The 17,902-nt window shown below is 40.2% G+C and overlaps 2 protein-coding genes across 8 annotated transcripts in view; both read right to left on the reverse strand.

The window, feature by feature from the left end:
* Nucleotides 1-1,582, reverse strand: part of baiap2b (BAR/IMD domain containing adaptor protein 2b) — a 31,925-nt gene extending 30,343 nt beyond the window's left edge. For 4 of the 5 annotated variants that reach the window (XM_062030687.1, XM_062030686.1, XM_062030685.1 and 1 more), the window contains exon 1: nt 1,377-1,582. In XM_062030687.1, the coding sequence (XP_061886671.1) occupies nt 1,377-1,424 (48 nt within the window). In that variant the 5' untranslated portion in view covers nt 1,425-1,582. The remainder of the gene's footprint in view (nt 1-1,376) is intronic. The other variant, XM_062030689.1, reaches the window with a different exon arrangement.
* Nucleotides 1,439-17,525, reverse strand: chmp6b (charged multivesicular body protein 6b). Of its 3 annotated transcripts, XM_062030695.1 has the most exons (10): nt 17,396-17,525; nt 15,967-16,152; nt 15,624-15,704; nt 11,777-11,886; nt 8,738-8,825; nt 8,576-8,662; nt 8,449-8,514; nt 5,657-5,737; nt 5,438-5,525; nt 3,136-3,929 (listed from the first exon to the last, which is right to left on the reverse strand). In XM_062030695.1, the coding sequence occupies exons 3-10, from the start codon at nt 15,684-15,686 to the stop codon at nt 3,886-3,888; spliced, it is 627 nt and encodes a 208-aa protein (XP_061886679.1). In that variant the 5' UTR covers nt 15,687-15,704; nt 15,967-16,152; nt 17,396-17,525; the 3' UTR covers nt 3,136-3,885. The 3 variants fall into 3 exon arrangements, 2 of the variants coding, with proteins under 2 accessions (XP_061886679.1, XP_061886678.1); XR_009823604.1 differs by lacking the exons at nt 15,967-16,152; nt 17,396-17,525 and adding an exon at nt 1,439-1,588 and having other exon boundaries at nt 3,755-3,929; nt 15,624-15,841; XM_062030694.1 differs by lacking the exons at nt 15,967-16,152; nt 17,396-17,525 and having other exon boundaries at nt 15,624-15,841.
* Between the last annotated feature and the right edge of the window lie 377 nt (nt 17,526-17,902).

Genomic DNA, 17,902 nt, shown 5'->3' on the forward strand with positions numbered 1-17,902 from the left:
ATACAATAAATAATATAATGCAATACTATAAATATTATATAATAATATAATTTAATATAATATATAATAAATAAAATAATATAACATAACTTATTATAATAAATATAATAAATAATATGATATAATATAAAATATAATAAATAATATAATATAATAAATAATATAATAACACCACACAAACCCTTACACTCTTTTTAAATGATACAATAAATAATATAATACAATACTATAAATATTATATAATAATATAATTTAATATAATATATAATAAATAAAATAATATAATATAACATAACTTATTATAATAAATATAATAAATAATATGATATAATATAAAATATAATAAATAATATAATATAATAAATAATATAATAACGCCAAACAAACCCTATTATAACATCCATCCATCCATTTTTCTACCGCTTGTCCCTTTCTGGGTTGCAGGGGGTGCTGGGGCCTATCTCAGCTGCATTTGGGCGGAAGGCGGGGTACACCCTGGACAAGTCGCCACCTCATCACAGGGCCAACACAGACAGACAGACAACATTCACACACTAGGGACCATTAGGCCATTAGGCCAATCAACCTATCCCCAGGTGCATGTCTTTGGAGGTGGGAGGGGCCTATCCCCAGGTGCATGTCTTTGGAGGTGGGAGGGGCCTATCCCCAGGTGCATGTCTTTGGAGGTGGGAGGGGCCTATCCCCAGGTGCATGTCTTTGGAGGTGGGAGGGGCCTATCCCCAGGTGCATGTCTTTGGAGGTGGGAGGGGCCTATCCCCAGGTGCATGTGTTTGGAGGTGGGAAGAAGCCGGAGTAGAAGCCACACAGTCACGAAGAGAACATGCAAACTCCACACAGAAAGATCCTGAGCCCGGGATTGAACTCAAGACCTTCTTATTGTGAGACAATGTATGAATATGACTGTACTTTGTCCTACGATGGTATGAATATGACTGTACTTTGTCCTACGATGGTATGACTATGACTGTACTTTGTCCTACGATGGTATGACTATGACTGTACTTTGTCCTACGATGGTATGACTGACTGTACTTTGTTGATGAAACATGTGTCATGCAGTGAGAAGGTCTTTACATCCCTGAAAACAAACTCCTATTCGGCTGCGAGTCAACAAGCAAGCATGGACTTCCAAAACATCTCAAACATCTGATCTTTGATCATATCGATGATGTCATTCCAGCAGGTATCAATACTCCTGCTGATCACTACTAATCAAAGTCAGCGACGACTGAGCAGGAAGTCAAACGGAACCAAACTTCATGAATGAAGGAAAAGCAGGATTTGATCGATCATCGATCGATCGTCAATAAACTCTCAGAAGGCAACTTCACACATGCGCATGCAGCGTGTCTCACCTTGTAGACGTTCTCCGTGATTCGGTGCACCTCGTCGGTTCGGGACATGTTTGCCGCGTGGTGGTGGTGATGATGATGATGATGATGATGATGATGAGGGTGGTGGTGGTTCCGTCTTTTATAGGAGAGACCTCCGCTGCGCCCACGCCGGAGACCCACACGCGTGCACGCGCACAGGCGGAACGTCAGAAGCGACGATGCGTTCAGGGAGCCTGGGAGAAAAGGCCACTGGTCAGGTTAGTGTGCGCTACAGCACACATTAGTGACTATTGCACCTTTTTCAATGTGGCACTCTTACCAACAGTCTTCAAAAAAATAACGACTTTTTCTTCATCATTGAACGCAGCGTCTCGCAAAGCAAGCCACGCCCCCTCAACTGCGTCACCACGCCCCCTCGACCATTGAGAAGAAGCGTCCTCCCACCTTTTACACAACACACACAATTCCGCCCTTCTTTTGTTTTGCGTGGTTCTGCTCAGCGAGTGGGCCACAGAAGCGTTGCATTGTGGGTCAGTACCATAAAACACCGTTGCAAAGTGGAGGTCACGTGTTCAATGTATTGACTGATATCTGCTGGCAGCCGGCAGGGGGCGACTCCTCAGCAACACGTGACCATGTGGATGACGTCACAGCACCGCCATACAAAATAGCGCGAAGTGGCGGCAGAAGAAGGTACATACAAAGATAAAAGAGTACTTGAGGACTCCGCAGACCCGGGTGGGCTTTTTTTACCCCTTCCCGCCACGACTTCCACGCGCATGACTCATTCGCACCGCCCACTCCCACGCGTTCCCGCGAGGAGAGCAGTGGATGTCAATGTGCGGTGCACTGCTGCCACCTTGTGGCCAAACACGACAACAGCAGGATGTCCAAAGGAGTTTATTGTAATAAATCACTTGTATAATAATGGATTAGTAGGGAGAGACAAGAGTGGGACATTGAAGGTCATGAAAGGGCATTGTATGACTTTTTTCTTAATACTTGTGTATGTTTTTATTGTCATAATTTTATTGCATGATTTTCGTATCCCTTTCATTTAGGTAGCCAGGGACTGCAGATGGAAATTAGCTATTTAGCTATAATCTGGTACAGAACATATCTGTCTTTGAGCTTAATGTTTCTGTACATTGTCCCTTCAAATAAAGACTAAACAAAGTGCATGACAGCTTCTCACCTTCACTATAATAATGGATTAGTGGGGAGAGACAAGAGTGGGACATTGAAGGTGCATGACAGCTTCTCACCATCACTATAATAATGGATTGGTAGGGAGAGACACGAGTGGGACATTGAAGGTGCATGACAGCTTCTCACCATCACTATAATAATGGATTGGTAGGGAGAGACAAGAGTGGGACATTGAAGGTGCATGACAGCTTCTCACCTTCACTATAATAATGGATTAGTAGGGAGAGACACGAGTGGGACATTGAAGGTGCATGACAGCTTCTCACCTTCACTATAATAATGGATTAGTAGGGAGAGACACGAGTGTGACATTGAAGGTGCATGACAGCTTCTCACCATCACTATAATAATGGATTGGTAGGGAGAGACACGAGTGGGACATTGAAGGTGCATGACAGCTTCTCACCATCACTATAATAATGGATTGGTAGGGAGAGACACGAGTGGGACATTGAAGGTGCATGACAGCTTCTCACCATCACTATAATAATGGATTGGTAGGGAGAGACACGAGTGGGACATTGAAGGTGCATGACAGCTTCTCACCATCACTATAATAATGGATTGGTAGGGAGAGACACGAGTGGGACATTGAAGGTGCATGACAGCTTCTCACCATCACTATAATAATGGATTAGTAGGGAGAGACAAGAGTGGGACATTGAAGGTGCATGACAGCTTCTCACCATCACTATAATAATGGATTGGTAGGGAGAGACACGAGTGGGACATTGAAGGTGCATGACAGCTTCTCACCATCACTATAATAATGGATTAGTAGGGAGAGACAAGAGTGGGACATTGAAGGTGCATGACAGCTTCTCACCATCACTATAATAATGGATTGGTAGGGAGAGACACGAGTGGGACATTGAAGGTGCATGACAGCTTCTCACCATCACTATAATAATGGATTGGTAGGGAGAGACAAGAGTGGGACATTGAAGGTGCATGACAGCTTCTCACCATCACTATAATAATGGATTGGTAGGGAGAGACACGAGTGGGACATTGAAGGTGCATGACAGCTTCTCACCAGCTCAACTATCTACATTAAGGCCTCTTTTACATTTGTTTTTAACAGCTGAGAGAAAGTGTTGTTTAATAACTGATAACATCCTTCTTATGCTGGGCTTTTATTTTGAAGTCTCTGCATCCAGAGTCAATATAAGAATGTTTTGTGTACATACGCGTGTTCACTTGTCAACAGCAAGTGGGCACCAGCAGCTCAGTGGCACTGAGAGCAGCTGCTGAGCGTGAAAGATGCTCTGCTGGGCTTCCATGAGCAAAGTGAGACAGACAGTGTCCACCTGCTGTCCTCTCAGGCAGCCAGAAGCTCCGCCTTCTTCCTGGGATGAACCCTTGCTAAAAGAAACATCAGCCATTAGCACAATTCTAACATCTTCCTACATGTCCTAAGTGTCCTACTACATGTCCTAAGTGTCCAACTACATGTCCTAAGTGTCCTACTACATGTCCTAAGTGTCCAACTACATGTCCTAAGTGTCCAACTACATGTCCTAAGTGTCCAACTACATGTCCTTCTAAGTGTCCAACTACATGTCCTATGTGTCCTTCTACATGTTGTACATGTCCTGTGTCCTTCTACACATTCTGTGTCCTTCCAAGTCTCCTTGTACGCATCCTATGTGTCCTTCTGTATGTTGGACGTGTCCTGTGTTGTTCTAAGCATCCTATGTGTCCTTCCAAGTCTCCTTGTACGCATCCTATGTGTCCTTCTGTATGTTGGACGTGTCCTGTGTTGTTCTAAGCGTCCTATGTGTCCTTCCAAGTCTCCTTGTACACATCCTATGTGTCCTTCTGTATGTTGGACGTGTCCTGTGTTGTTCTAAGCATCCTATGTGTCCTTCCAAGTCTCCTTGTACGCATCCTATGTGTCCTTCTGTATGTTGGACGTGTCCTGTGTTGTTCTAAGCGTCCTATGTGTCCTTCCAAGTCTCCTTGTACACATCCTATGTGTCCTTCTGTATGTTGGACGTGTCCTGTGTTGTTCTAAGCGTCCTGTGTGTCCTTCCAAGTCTCCTTGTACGCATCTTGTGTCTTCTACATGTTGTAGGCGCCTATGTGTCCTTCTACAACTTTTTATGTGTCCTTCTTTGAGTCCTGTGTCCTTCTTTAAGTCCTGTGTGTCCTTCTTTGAGTCCTAAGTGTCCTTCTTTGAGTCCTAAGTGTCCTTCTTTTGAGTCCTAAGTGTCCTTCTTTGAGTCCTAAGTGTCCTTCTTTGAGTCCTAAGTGTCCTTCTTTGAGTCCTGTGTCCTTCTTTAAGTCATGTTTGTCCTTCTTTGAGTCCTAAGTGTCCTTCTTTGAGTCCTAAGTGTCCTTCTTTGAGTCCTATGTGTCCTTCTTTTGAGTCCTATGTGTCCTTCTTTGAGTCCTATGTGTCCTTCTTTGAGTCCTATGTGTCCTTCTTTGAGTCCTATGTGTCCTTCTTTGAGTCCTAAGTGTCCTTCTTTGAGTCCTAAGTGTCCTTCTTTGAGTCCTATGTGTCCTTCTACAACTTTTTATGTGTCCTTCTTTGAGTCCTAAGTGTCCTTCTTTGAGTCCTAAGTGTCCTTCTTTGAGTCCTAAGTGTCCTTCTTTGAGTCCTAAGTGTCCTTCTTTGAGTCCTATATGTCTTTCTTTGAGTCCTATGTGTCCTTCTTTGAGTCCTATGTGTCCTCCAATGTCCTTCTTTGAGTCCTATGTGTCCTTCTTTAGTCCTGTGTGTCCTTCTTTGAGTCCTGTGTGTCCTTCTTTGAGTCCTATGTGTCCTTCTTTGAGTCCTATGTGTCCTTCTTTGAGTCCTATGTGTCCTTCTTTGAGTCCTATGTGTCCTTCTTTGAGTCCTATGTGTCCTCCACATCAACACCAACCTGCCTTCTCCTCCACCACCTCTGGAAGTTGCTGTGATGGAACATCAGGAAGTTGCTGTGATGGAACATCTGGAAGCTCCACATCTTCCTAAGGACAAGGACGAAAGGGAAAACCTTGTTCCAGCTCACATACTACAGTACAACAACTACAGTACAACAACTACAGTACAACAACTACAGTACAACAACTACACTACAACAACAAACACTACAGCACACCTGAGTGATGGCCTCCAGCTCAGCCAGGATAGCGTCTTCATCCTCTTGGGACAAGGAGCCGGCCAGCATGTCGTCAATTTGCTGCACAGAGAGAGAAGCAAAGTCATCATGGTGTCTTCAGAGAAGTCTTCATGGTGTCTTCAGAGAAGTCATCATGGTGTCTTCAGAGAAGTCTTCATGGTGTCTTCAGAGAAGTCATCATGGTGTCTTCAGAGAAGTCATCATGGTGTCTTCAGAGAAGTCATCATGGTGTCTTCAGAGAAGTCTTCATGGTGTCTTCAGAGAAGTCTTCATGGTGTCTTCAGAGAAGTCTTCATGGTGTCTTCAGAGAAGTCATCATGGTGTCTTCAGAGAAGTCATCATGGTGTCTTCAGAGAAGTCATCATGGTGTCTTCAGAGAAGTCTTCATGGTGTCTTCAGAGAAGTCATCATGGTGTCTTCAGAGAAGTCATCATGGTGTCTTCAGAGAAGTCATCATGGTGTCTTCAGAGAAGTCATCATGGTGTCCTCAGAGAAGTCATCATGGTGTCCTCAGAGAAGTCTTCATGGTGTCTTCAGAGAAGTCTTCATGGTGTCTTCAGAGAAGTCATCATGGTGTCTTCAGAGAAGTCTTCATGGTGTCTTCAGAGAAGTCATCATGGTGTCTTCAGAGAAGTCATCATGGTGTCTTCAGAGAAGTCATCATGGTGTCTTCAGAGAAGTCTTCATGGTGTCTTCAGAGAAGTCATCATGGTGTCTTCAGAGAAGTCATCATGGTGTCTTCAGAGAAGTCATCATGGTGTCTTCAGAGAAGTCATCATGGTGTCTTCAGAGAAGTCATCATGGTGTCTTCAGAGAAGTCATCATGGTGTCTTCAGAGAAGTCATCATGGTGTCTTCAGAGAAGTCATCATGGTGTCTTCAGAGAAGTCTTCATGGTGTCTTCAGAGAAGTCTTCATGGTGTCTTCAGAGAAGTCTTCATGGTGTCTTCAGAGAAGTCTTCATGGTGTCTTCAGAGAAGTCATCATGGTGTCTTCAGAGAAGTCATCATGGTGTCTTCAGAGAAGTCATCATGGTGTCTTCAGAGAAGTCATCATGGTGTCTTCAGAGAAGTCATCATGGTGTCTTCAGAGAAGTCATCATGGTGTCTTCAGAGAAGTCTTCATGGTGTCTTCAGAGAAGTCTTCATGGTGTCTTCAGAGAAGTCATCATGGTGTCTTCAGAGAAGTCATCATGGTGTCTTCAGAGAAGTCATCATGGTGTCTTCAGAGAAGTCATCATGGTGTCTTCAGAGAAGTCATCATGGTGTCTTCAGAGAAGTCATCATGGTGTCTTCAGAGAAGTCATCATGGTGTCTTCAGAGAAGTCATCATGGTGTCTTCAGAGAAGTCTTCATGGTGTCTTCAGAGAAGTCATCATGGTGTCTTCAGAGAAGTCATCATGGTGTCTTCAGAGAAGTCATCATGGTGTCTTCAGAGAAGTCATCATGGTGTCTTCAGAGAAGTCATCATGGTGTCTTCAGAGAAGTCTTCATGGTGTCTTCAGAGAAGTCTTCATGGTGTCTTCAGAGAAGTCTTCATGGTGTCTTCAGAGAAGTCTTCATGGTGTCTTCAGAGAAGTCATCATGGTGTCTTCAGAGAAGTCTTCATGGTGTCTTCAGAGAAGTCATCATGGTGTCTTCAGAGAAGTCTTCATGGTGTCTTCAGAGAAGTCTTCATGGTGTCTTCAGAGAAGTCATCATGGTGTCTTCAGAGAAGTCATCATGGTGTCTTCAGAGAAGTCATCATGGTGTCTTCAGAGAAGTCTTCATGGTGTCTTCAGAGAAGTCTTCATGGTGTCTTCAGAGAAGTCTTCATGGTGTCTTCAGAGAAGTCTTCATGGTGTCTTCAGAGAAGTCATCATGGTGTCTTCAGAGAAATCTTCATGGTGTCTTCAGAGAAGTCATCATGGTGTCTTCAGAGAAGTCATCATGGTGTCTTCAGAGAAGTCTTCATGGTGTCTTCAGAGAAGTCTTCATGGTGTCTTCAGAGAAGTCATCATGGTGTCTTCAGAGAAGTCATCATGGTGTCTTCAGAGAAGTCTTCATGGTGTCTTCAGAGAAGTCATCATGGTGTCTTCAGAGAAGTCATCATGGTGTCTTCAGAGAAGTCTTCATGGTGTCTTCAGAGAAGTCATCATGGTGTCTTCAGAGAAGTCATCATGGTGTCTTCAGAGAAGTCATCATGGTGTCTTCAGAGAAGTCTTCATGGTGTCTTCAGAGAAGTCATCATGGTGTCTTCAGAGAAGTCATCATGGTGTCTTCAGAGAAGTCATCATGGTGTCTTCAGAGAAGTCATCATGGTGTCTTCAGAGAAGTCTTCATGGTGTCTTCAGAGAAGTCTTCATGGTGTCTTCAGAGAAGTCTTCATGGTGTCTTCAGAGAAGTCATCATGGTGTCTTCAGAGAAGTCATCATGGTGTCTTCAGAGAAGTCTTCATGGTGTCTTCAGAGAAGTCTTCAGAGAAGTCATCATGGTGTCTTCAGAGAAGTCTTCATGGTGTCTTCAGAGAAGTCTTCATGGTGTCTTCAGAGAAGTCATCATGGTGTCTTCAGAGAAGTCATCATGGTGTCTTCAGAGAAGTCATCATGGTGTCTTCAGAGAAGTCATCATGGTGTCTTCAGAGAAGTCTTCATGGTGTCTTCAGAGAAGTCATCATGGTGTCTTCAGAGAAGTCATCATGGTGTCTTCAGAGAAGTCATCATGGTGTCTTCAGAGAAGTCATCATGGTGTCTTCAGAGAAGTCATCATGACAAGAGAGGATGGAGATGCTCACCCTTTGGTAGTCCACAGCTTCCTGGGTTTCGTCCAAAATGCGCTCCACGTCTTCAATGGACATGACCTTGTGAGGAAGACACGGTCGGTGAGGTTCTAGCTGACTACTCCATGATGCCAGGACTTACCTCGTGCATTTTCTTCAGACATTCATTTCCCACTTTGAGGCCGTCCAGGACCTTCTTCTCAATCTGGACAAACTCGAGGTCCTGCACCTGTAAGGTGATGGAGGAGGACAAGATGTCAGCCAGGCAGGATCAACATGACATCATGCTGAAGCTGCCACACACCAGACGCTCCAGGTTGCTGATCTGGTTCTCAGTCTTGTCCAACAGCTGGTCCTGGTAACGTTTCTTCTTCAGCAGGAGGAGCGCTCTCCTAAAGTACAGGACAACAAAAGTAGTCATCTCTCCTAAAGTACAGGACAACAAAAGTTGTCATCTTTTCTAAAGTACAGGACAACAAAAGTAGTCATCTCTCCTAAAGTACAGGACAACAAAAGTTGTCATCTTTTCTAAAGTACAGGACAACAAAAGTCATCTTCATCTCTCCTAAAGTACAGGACAACAAAAGTAGTCATCTCTCCTAAAGTACAGGACAACAAAAGTAGTCATCTCTCCTAAAGTACAGGGGCCGTACTTATCAAGCTTCTTAGAGTGCCATTTTACACTTAAGTCCTGAGAATTTGCGAAATTTAGTCCTACTCTCAAACTTAAGAATAAAAGCTTTTTATCAACATTCTTAAGTCTAAGAATCACTCCTACTCTCCACGATATTTAAGAGACCTTCAGAGGTGTCTTAAGTGGTTAGGAGTTGCCAGCAGGGGATGGCACTGAGGCAAGAGAGACGTACGCCAACGTTCAGGGAACGGAACAATGTTTTGTTTTTTTTGATGACGAGCAGCTGATCAAACGGTATCGTTTAGACAGAGCGGATATTATTTTTGTCACAGATTTAATACTTTTCGATTCCTTGTTGATTTCTGCATGTGTCTGCAGTGGGCTAGTATATATAGAGCCACCCACACCAGTTTCAAATTAGTTGCCTAATTAATGAATTGGAAAGAAAATGTTATGACAGTAGCGTATGTGTGTGGCCGTGAGGTGAGTGACGTCAGTGAGTGTGTGGGCGAGAGAAGAGAGGGAGCGGTTGCGTGAGTGCCGGCGGGGACTAGTTTGTTTTGTATTATTTTGTAGTTTATTGTCAAAATATACACTCCCATTGTCCACTTAAATATTTCCAAGATATTTCTTTATTCTTAGACAAGGGATTCCCTTCCGTGATTGGTCATTTCTATGGACACAGAAATGACGTCACCTAAAATTGCGTTTACGGCACATAGTAATGTCGTAATTCAGCTCTGAGTGTGACACTTAAGATTCAGTCCTACACTTCGCTGAAAGTGTGAGTAAGACGCTTGATAACTAACTTTTAAGTGCAGCTTTCAGCCAAGAATTTATTTACTCTTAAGTCAACTCTTAGCAGACTTCTTAGGAGTCATTCTAAGAAGCTTGATAAGTACGGCCCCAGGACAACAAAAGTCGTCATCTCTCCTAAAGTACAGGACAACAAAAGTCATCTCTCCTAAAGTACAGGACAACAAAAGTCATCTTCATCTCTCCTAAAGTACAGGACAACAAAAGTTGTCATCTCTCCTAAAGTACAGGACAACAAAAGTTGTCATCTCTCCTAAAGTACAGGACAACAAAAATTGTCATCTCTCCTAAAGTACAGGACAACAAAAGTCATCTCTCCTAAAGTACAGGACAACAAAAGTCGTCATCTCTAGTAGAGATTCTCTACTAAAGTACAGGACAACAAAAGTCATCTCTACTAAAGTACAGGACAACAAAAGTCATCTCTCCTAAAGTACAGGACAACAAAAGTCGTCATCTCTCCTAAAGTACAGGACAACAAAAGTCATCTCTCCTAAAGTACAGGACAACAAAAGTCATCTTCATCTCTCCTAAAGTACAGGACAACAAAAGTAATCTCTCCTAAAGTACAGGACAACAAAAGTCGTCATCTCTACTAAAGTACAGGACAACAAAAGTCATCTCTACTAAAGTACAGGACAACAAAAGTCATCTCTCCTAAAGTACAGGACAACAAAAGTCGTCATCTCTCCTAAAGTACAGGACAACAAAAGTCATCTCTCCTAAAGTACAGGACAACAAAAGTCATCTTCATCTCTCCTAAAGTACAGGACAACAAAAGTCATCTCTCCTAAAGTACAGGACAACAAAAGTCCTCTCCTAAAGTACAGGACAACAAAAGTCATCTTCATCTCTCCTAAAGTACAGGACAACAAAAGTAATCTCTCCTAAAGTACAGGACAACAAAAGTCCTCTCCTAAAGTACAGGACAACAAAAGTCATCTTCATCTCTCCTAAAGTACAGGACAACAAAAGTAATCTCTCCTAAAGTACAGGACAACAAAAGTAATCTCTCCTAAAGTACAGGACAACAAAAGTCCTCTCCTAAAGTACAGGACAACAAAAGTCGTCATCTCTCCTAAAGTACAGGACAACAAAAGTAATCTCTCCTAAAGTACAGGACAACAAAAGTCGTCATCTCTCCTAAAGTACAGGACAACAAAAGTCGTCATCTCTCCTAAAGTACAGGACAACAAAAGTAGTCATCTCTCCTGAAGTACAGGACAACAAAAGTCATCTCTCCTAAAGTACAGGACAACAAAAGTCATCTCTCCTAAAGTACAGGACAACAAAAGTCGTCATCTCTCCTAAAGTACAGGACAACAAAAGTAATCTCTCCTAAAGTACAGGACAACAAAAGTCGTCATCTCTCCTAAAGTACAGGACAACAAAAGTCGTCATCTCTCCTAAAGTACAGGACAACAAAAGTCGTCATCTCTCCTAAAGTACAGGACAACAAAAGTAATCTCTCCTAAAGTACAGGACAACAAAAGTCCTCTCCTAAAGTACAGGACAACAAAAGTCGTCATCTCTCCTAAAGTACAGGACAACAAAAGTAATCTCTCCTAAAGTACAGGACAACAAAAGTCGTCATCTCTCCTAAAGTACAGGACAACAAAAGTCGTCATCTCTCCTAAAGTACAGGACAACAAAAGTCGTCATCTCTCCTAAAGTACAGGACAACAAAAGTAGTCATCTCTCCTGAAGTACAGGACAACAAAAGTCATCTCTCCTAAAGTACAGGACAACAAAAGTAGTCATCTCTCCTGAAGTACAGGACAACAAAAGTCATCTCTCCTAAAGTACAGGACAACAAAAGTAGTCATCTCTCCTGAAGTACAGGACAACAAAAGTCATCTCTCCTAAAGTACAGGACAACAAAAGTGGACTCACTCTTTCTTGCCATCTCTCAGCAGCTTCTTGGCCAGAAGTCGTTCCTTCTCCAGCTGCAGGTTGATCTTCTTCTGGTACTGCCTCAGTTTATCTCGCTGCTGCTTCAGTTGCTGCAAAGGCAGAACAAAGACAGGCGTGGATTATTCAAGTCTGCAAGGAATATTGTGTAGAAATATGAGGAAATAATTCATGTGCACTTATTTGACTGACGGGGTGACAAAAGAGGTCAGTTAGAATAATACACAACGTTGGATGTAAAGAACCCGTTATTGTATCAAAACTATTGAAATTCAATGATTTGGTCCATTTGCAAGTAGATGACATCATGTACAAAGCAAACTAAACAGTTCTTAACAAAAAAGCTTCTGGAAAATGAACATGACATATTTGTGTGCATGTACAACACTTCAAACCTTCAGTGTATCAGCATGTGGAATTACAATATGGAAGCCATTCATAAACAACGTAGTGATATGATCTTATTTAATAATTGTTCAAACTCAAAGTGTTTACAAAGGACAAGGAAGTAGTGATCGTCTTTACAATCCGATACTGCGTCAAATTTAGGCGATACCAATCCGATACTTAGTGCAAATATGCCTAATGTCTTTGGTCAAATGTAAAAAGTGCATGTCAAGTGTCGCTGCTCTTGGGGAATCATCTTGAAACAATACAAATCACAGGGAGAAACAAATAAAGGTGTTATTTTGCACTGAGTGTGTTATCTTATATCAATATTTAACGCTGCCTGTAGAGTCTCCAGATAGCCTGCAATCAAATGATACATGCACTTGCTCTTTTATTATCATACTGATGGATCCTTTTAAATGACAATCATTTTCTTGCATGTTACTTACCTGTGCGGAAGTAAAAGTAGTTCCCACCAAATGAGTTTCATTTACTGTAGACAAGATCTCAAAGATTGAATTACTTTACACTGTTTGAACTGTCAGAAGTATCGATACTTTGATGTGAGAATCGATTTTAGAGCATAAATATTTGGTATCGATGTTGCAAGCAAGGAAGAAGAATCCTGATAAACATCTTGAACTTTATGTCAACCACAACTATTTATTTATGACAACTTTAGTATTTGTTTGTTACAATAACATCACAGCAAGTAAACATTTGTTGCCATCAAACTGGGTTGAAATAAATGAACTCGTCTTCCTACTTTTGCAAAGATGTGCTGAGAGACTGTAAATATGTGACATACTGTATTGTAAATGTAAGCATGGTGTAAATGTAAGCATGGTAGTAATAAAGTGAGTACTATAATGTAAATGTAAGCATGGTAGTAATAAAGTGAGTACTATATTGTAAATGTAAGCATGGTAGTAATAAAGTGAGTTCTATAATGTAAATGTAAGCATGGTAGTAATAAAGTGAGTACTATAATGTAAATGTAAGCATGGTAGAAATAAAGTGAGTACTATAATGTAAATGTAAGCATGGTAGTAATAAAGTGAGTACTATAATGTAAATGTAAGCATGGTAGTAATAAAGTGAGTACTATAATGTAAATGTAAGCATGGTAGAAATAAAGTGAGTACTATAATGTAAATGTAAGCATGGTAGTAATAAAGTGAGTACTATAATGTAAATGTAAGCATGGTAGTAATAAAGTGAGTACTATAATGTAAATGTAAGCATGGTAGTAATAAAGTGAGTACTATAATGTAAATGTAAGCATGGTAGTAATAAAGTGAGTACTATATTGTAAATGTAAGCATGGTAGTAATAAAGTGAGTTCTATAATGTAAATGTAAGCATGGTAGTAATAAAGTGAGTACTATAATGTAAATGTAAGCATGGTAGTAATAAAGTGAGTACCATAATGTAAATGTAAGCATGGTAGAAATAAAGTGAGTACTATAATGTAAATGTAAGCATGGTAGTAATAAAGTGAGTACTATAATGTAAATGTAAGCATGGTAGTAATAAAGTGAGTACTATAATGTAAATGTAAGCATGGTAGTAATAAAGTGAGTACTATAATGTAAATGTAAGCATGGTAGAAATAAAGTGAGTACTATAATGTAAATGTAAGCATGGTAGAAATAAAGTGAGTACTATAATGTAAATGTAAGCATGGTAGTAATAAAGTGAGTACTATAATGTAAATGTAAGCATGGTAGAAATAAAGTGAGTACTATAATGTAAATGTAAGCATGATAGTAATAAAGTGAGTATTATAATGTAAATGTAAGCATGGTAGTAATAAAGTGAGTACTATAATGTAAATGTAAGCATGGTAGTAATAAAGTGAGTACTATAATGTAAATGTAAGCATGGTAGTAATAAAGTGAGTACTATAATGTAAATGTGAGCATGGTAGAAATAAAGTGAGTACTATAATGTAAATGTAAGCATGGTAGTAATAAAGTGAGTACTATAATGTAAATGTAAGCATGGTAGTAATAAAGTGAGTACTATAATGTAAATGTAAGCATGGTAGTAATAAAGTGAGTACTATAATGTAAATGTAAGCATGGTAGAAATAAAGTGAGTACTATAATGTAAATGTAAGCATGGTAGAAATAAAGTGAGTACTATAATGTAAATGTAAGCATGGTAGTAATAAAGTGAGTACTATAATGTAAATGTAAGCATGGTAGAAATAAAGTGAGTACTATAATGTAAATGTAAGCATGATAGTAATAAAGTGAGTACTATAATGTAAATGTAAGCATGGTAGTAATAAAGTGAGTACTATAATGTAAATGTAAGCATGGTAGTAATAAAGTGAGTACTATAATGTAAATGTAAGCATGGTAGTAATAAAGTGAGTACTATAATGTAAATGTAAGCATGGTAGAAATAAAGTGAGTACTATAATGTAAATGTAAGCATGGTAGAAATAAAGTGAGTACTATAATGTAAATGTAAGCATGGTAGTAATAAAGTGAGTACTATAATGTAAATGTAAGCATGGTAGTAATAAAGTGAGTACTATAATGTAAATGTAAGCATGGTAGTAATAAAGTGAGTACTATAATGTAAATGTAAGCATGGTAGTAATAAAGTGAGTACTATAATGTAAATGTAAGCATGGTAGTAATAAAGTGAGTACTATAATGTAAATGTAAGCATGGTAGTAATAAAGTGAGTACTATAATGTAAATGTAAGCATGGTAGAAATAAAGTGAGTACTATAATGTAAATGTAAGCATGGTAGAAAGAAAGTGAGTACTATAATGTAAATGTAAGCATGATAGTAATAAAGTGAGTACTATAATGTAAATGTAAGCATGGTAGTAATAAAGTGAGTACTATAATGTAAACGTAAGCATGGTAGTAATTAAGTGAGTACTATAATGTAAACGTAAGCATGGTAGAAATAAAGTGAGTACTATAATGTAAATGTATGCATGGTAGTAATAAAGTGAGTACTATAATGTAAATGTAAGCATGGTAGTAATAAAGTGAGTACTATAATGTAAATGTAAGCATGGTAGAAATAAAGTGAGTACTATAATGTAAATGTAAGCATGGTAGTAATAAAGGGAGTACTATAATGTAAATGTAAGCATGGTAGTAATAAAGTGAGTACTATAATGTAAATGTAAGCATGGTAGAAATAAAGTAAGTTTGCAGTCAACACTCAGCCTCCAAAAGGGCAAGAAACAAAACAAGTTGAACATTAAAGTTCTTAGAGTATTTGGAACAAGAACCCCAAGGAAATGTTATAACACAACCCCCGCCGAATTGACTAGAAACAATTAAAACATGTTAGCACCAAAGATGAAGTATTATAATTCGATGTTGTAGAAGTAGTGGAGAGGAATTGTTAAATACTAAGTCAGGAGTGAGCTGGAGGCTAGTTAGCTAGTTGGCTAACGCTTACCAAGATAGCCTTGTCTTGTTCTGTCACTCGACTTTGTTTCTTCTTTCCAAAAAGGTTTCCCATTCTGACACAGCATCACAGCTGCAACGTGCAACGGTGACAAAAAGAAAGCTGAGATGTTTTTGTGACCAGAAAAAGGAACATTAGCGCCGCAGCTCCTCTATTGCTATCTGAGCTAATGCCGAGTTTGGCAGCGGGGCCACACCCACCTGTGTTGCCAAACACGCAAGGACACATTATTGTACCAACAACTTACAATCATGCGGTAGAGGAAACATCTGTGTTGTACATATAATAAAACTTTAATAAAGACAGTGTATAGTACAGCACATTGCAGTTTTACCTTTATATGAACTTATGCTGTTGGAAAAAAGTTGCCACTGACAAACAGCACCGCCATCATAGCGTAGTCTCGGTACGTCTGGCAACGTTGACCCCGGACATAGTGCGGCCATGCGAAGCGACGTGCGTACGTGGCGGCCATCTTAGTGGGGGCCACCTTGCCTTTCAAGGCAGTGATATACAGCACCTTGCATTTTGGAAATAAATCATTAAGTGATTTCATGTTATATTAATACACATTTGATTAACAAAAACACAATCATAAAAGGTTATTGCATATGTCTTTGTTTCAACTGTACGATATATTTCACAAACATGCACCACAATGTGCCAGCATACTTGTCTGTTTTCATGCTGTCTAATTGGGGCCCTAAAATACATTTAATTGGGAATATATACACTACCGTTCAAAAGTTTGGGGTCACATTGAAAAGTCCTTATTTTTGAAGGAAAAGCACTGTACTTTTCAATGAAGATAACTTTAAACTAGTCTTAACTTGAAAGAAATACACTCTATACATTGCTAATGTGGTAAATGACTATTCTAGCAGCAAATATCTGCTTTTTGCTGCAATATCTACATAGGTGTATAGAGGCCCATTTCCAGCAACTATCACTCCAGTGTTCTAATGGTACAATGTGTTTGCTCATTGGCTCAGAAGGCTAATTGATGATTAGAAAACCCTTGTGCAATCATGTTCACACATCTGAAAACACTTTAGCTCGTTACAGAAGCTACAAAACTGACCTTCCTTTGAGCAGATTGACTTTCTGGAGCATCACATTTGTGGGGTCCATTAAACGCTCAAAATGGCCTGAAAAAGAGAACTTTCATCTGAAACTCGAAAGTCTATTCTTGTTCTTAGAAATGAAGGCTATTCCACAAACTTTTGAACGGTAGTGTATACGTGTATGTAATCTCAGCCGAATGCTGCAATATATTTTAAAAGTAGTATATATATATATATATATATATATATATATATATATATATATATACACACACACACACAAACAAAACGAGCCAGTCTTCAAAGATCCATTATTCCATCTCCAACTAAAACGACACCTGTGTTGTAAATTGCGACAGGTACAAATAGACTTCACCTACCATGAAAAAGACTTATTAGGGTGAATATTTATTGATGAAAGGTCCATCAGACAACACAAAGATTGCATAATATCAAGGGTATAAAAGTAGTGCAAGTGAACCAGCACCAAGAAAGTCCTGCTCCACTTCCTAGGTGGTGCGTCAGACACCAACTGGATGCCTGGGTGGCTACGTGGTGCTCGTCAACACACACCACAAATCATAGACATCAGCGGCGTCCATCTTGTCCCCGTGTGCAAGACACATCTCTGACTTGTCATGTGGTGTGAAACGTCACCATTTGTAAAAACAAAAGAAGAATGTTGCCAGATGCACTTACCTTGGTGACCACCGCTGAAAGGGGCTTTGGGCCGAGGAGCATCTTTCGACGCTAGCAAAGTCCTGTCCTCGTCACGTTTGGGTCATGCAGATATACTTGAGGTTCCACAAGATGATCAGGAGGAAAAAACTAAATTCACTTTCAAGTCCACCGTGTAAAATTCTGAATTTAAAATGTCGCCCGAAGGTCAAGAACAATTACAACTGAAGTGTCGTCGTCGTAGAGGAGAGACAATTTGTCCACACACACACACGCAGGTGACAAGACCACACAAGCCCCGCTCCCACTGGAGCTTACATTCAAAAGTATCAATCCATCAAAAGTGAGGGAGGAGTTAAGCCCCGCCCCTCATGTGTGCTACATGTACTGCTCTGCTCTGGTGACCCATGGCGCTTCTAAAAGTAAACCAGTTCTGCACATACGCTGCTTTGGTACGCTTGGGATGGGGCGCGTAAAACGCTCAAGACCAGTGTTTGCGGCCTCTCACACACACACACACACACACAC

This window comes from Entelurus aequoreus, linkage group LG21, assembly GCF_033978785.1.
Source record: "Entelurus aequoreus isolate RoL-2023_Sb linkage group LG21, RoL_Eaeq_v1.1, whole genome shotgun sequence".
In the NCBI taxonomy this organism is placed as follows: domain Eukaryota; kingdom Metazoa; phylum Chordata; class Actinopteri; order Syngnathiformes; family Syngnathidae; genus Entelurus; species Entelurus aequoreus.

What these genes read in the sequence shown, in the direction of transcription:
- chmp6b (XM_062030695.1), bottom strand. Translation starts at nt 15,686, where the DNA reads ATGGGAAACCTTTTTGGAAAGAAGAAACAAAGTCGAGTGACAGAACAA. An exon ending in AGCTGGAGGCCATCACTCAG is followed by an intron (nt 5,526 to 5,656) that starts GTGTGCTGTAGT and finishes CCTTGTCCTTAG; the next exon opens with GAAGATGTGGAGCTTCCAGA. An exon ending in GGTGGTGGAGGAGAAGGCAG is followed by an intron (nt 3,930 to 5,437) that starts GTTGGTGTTGAT and finishes TGTTTCTTTTAG; the next exon opens with CAAGGGTTCATCCCAGGAAG.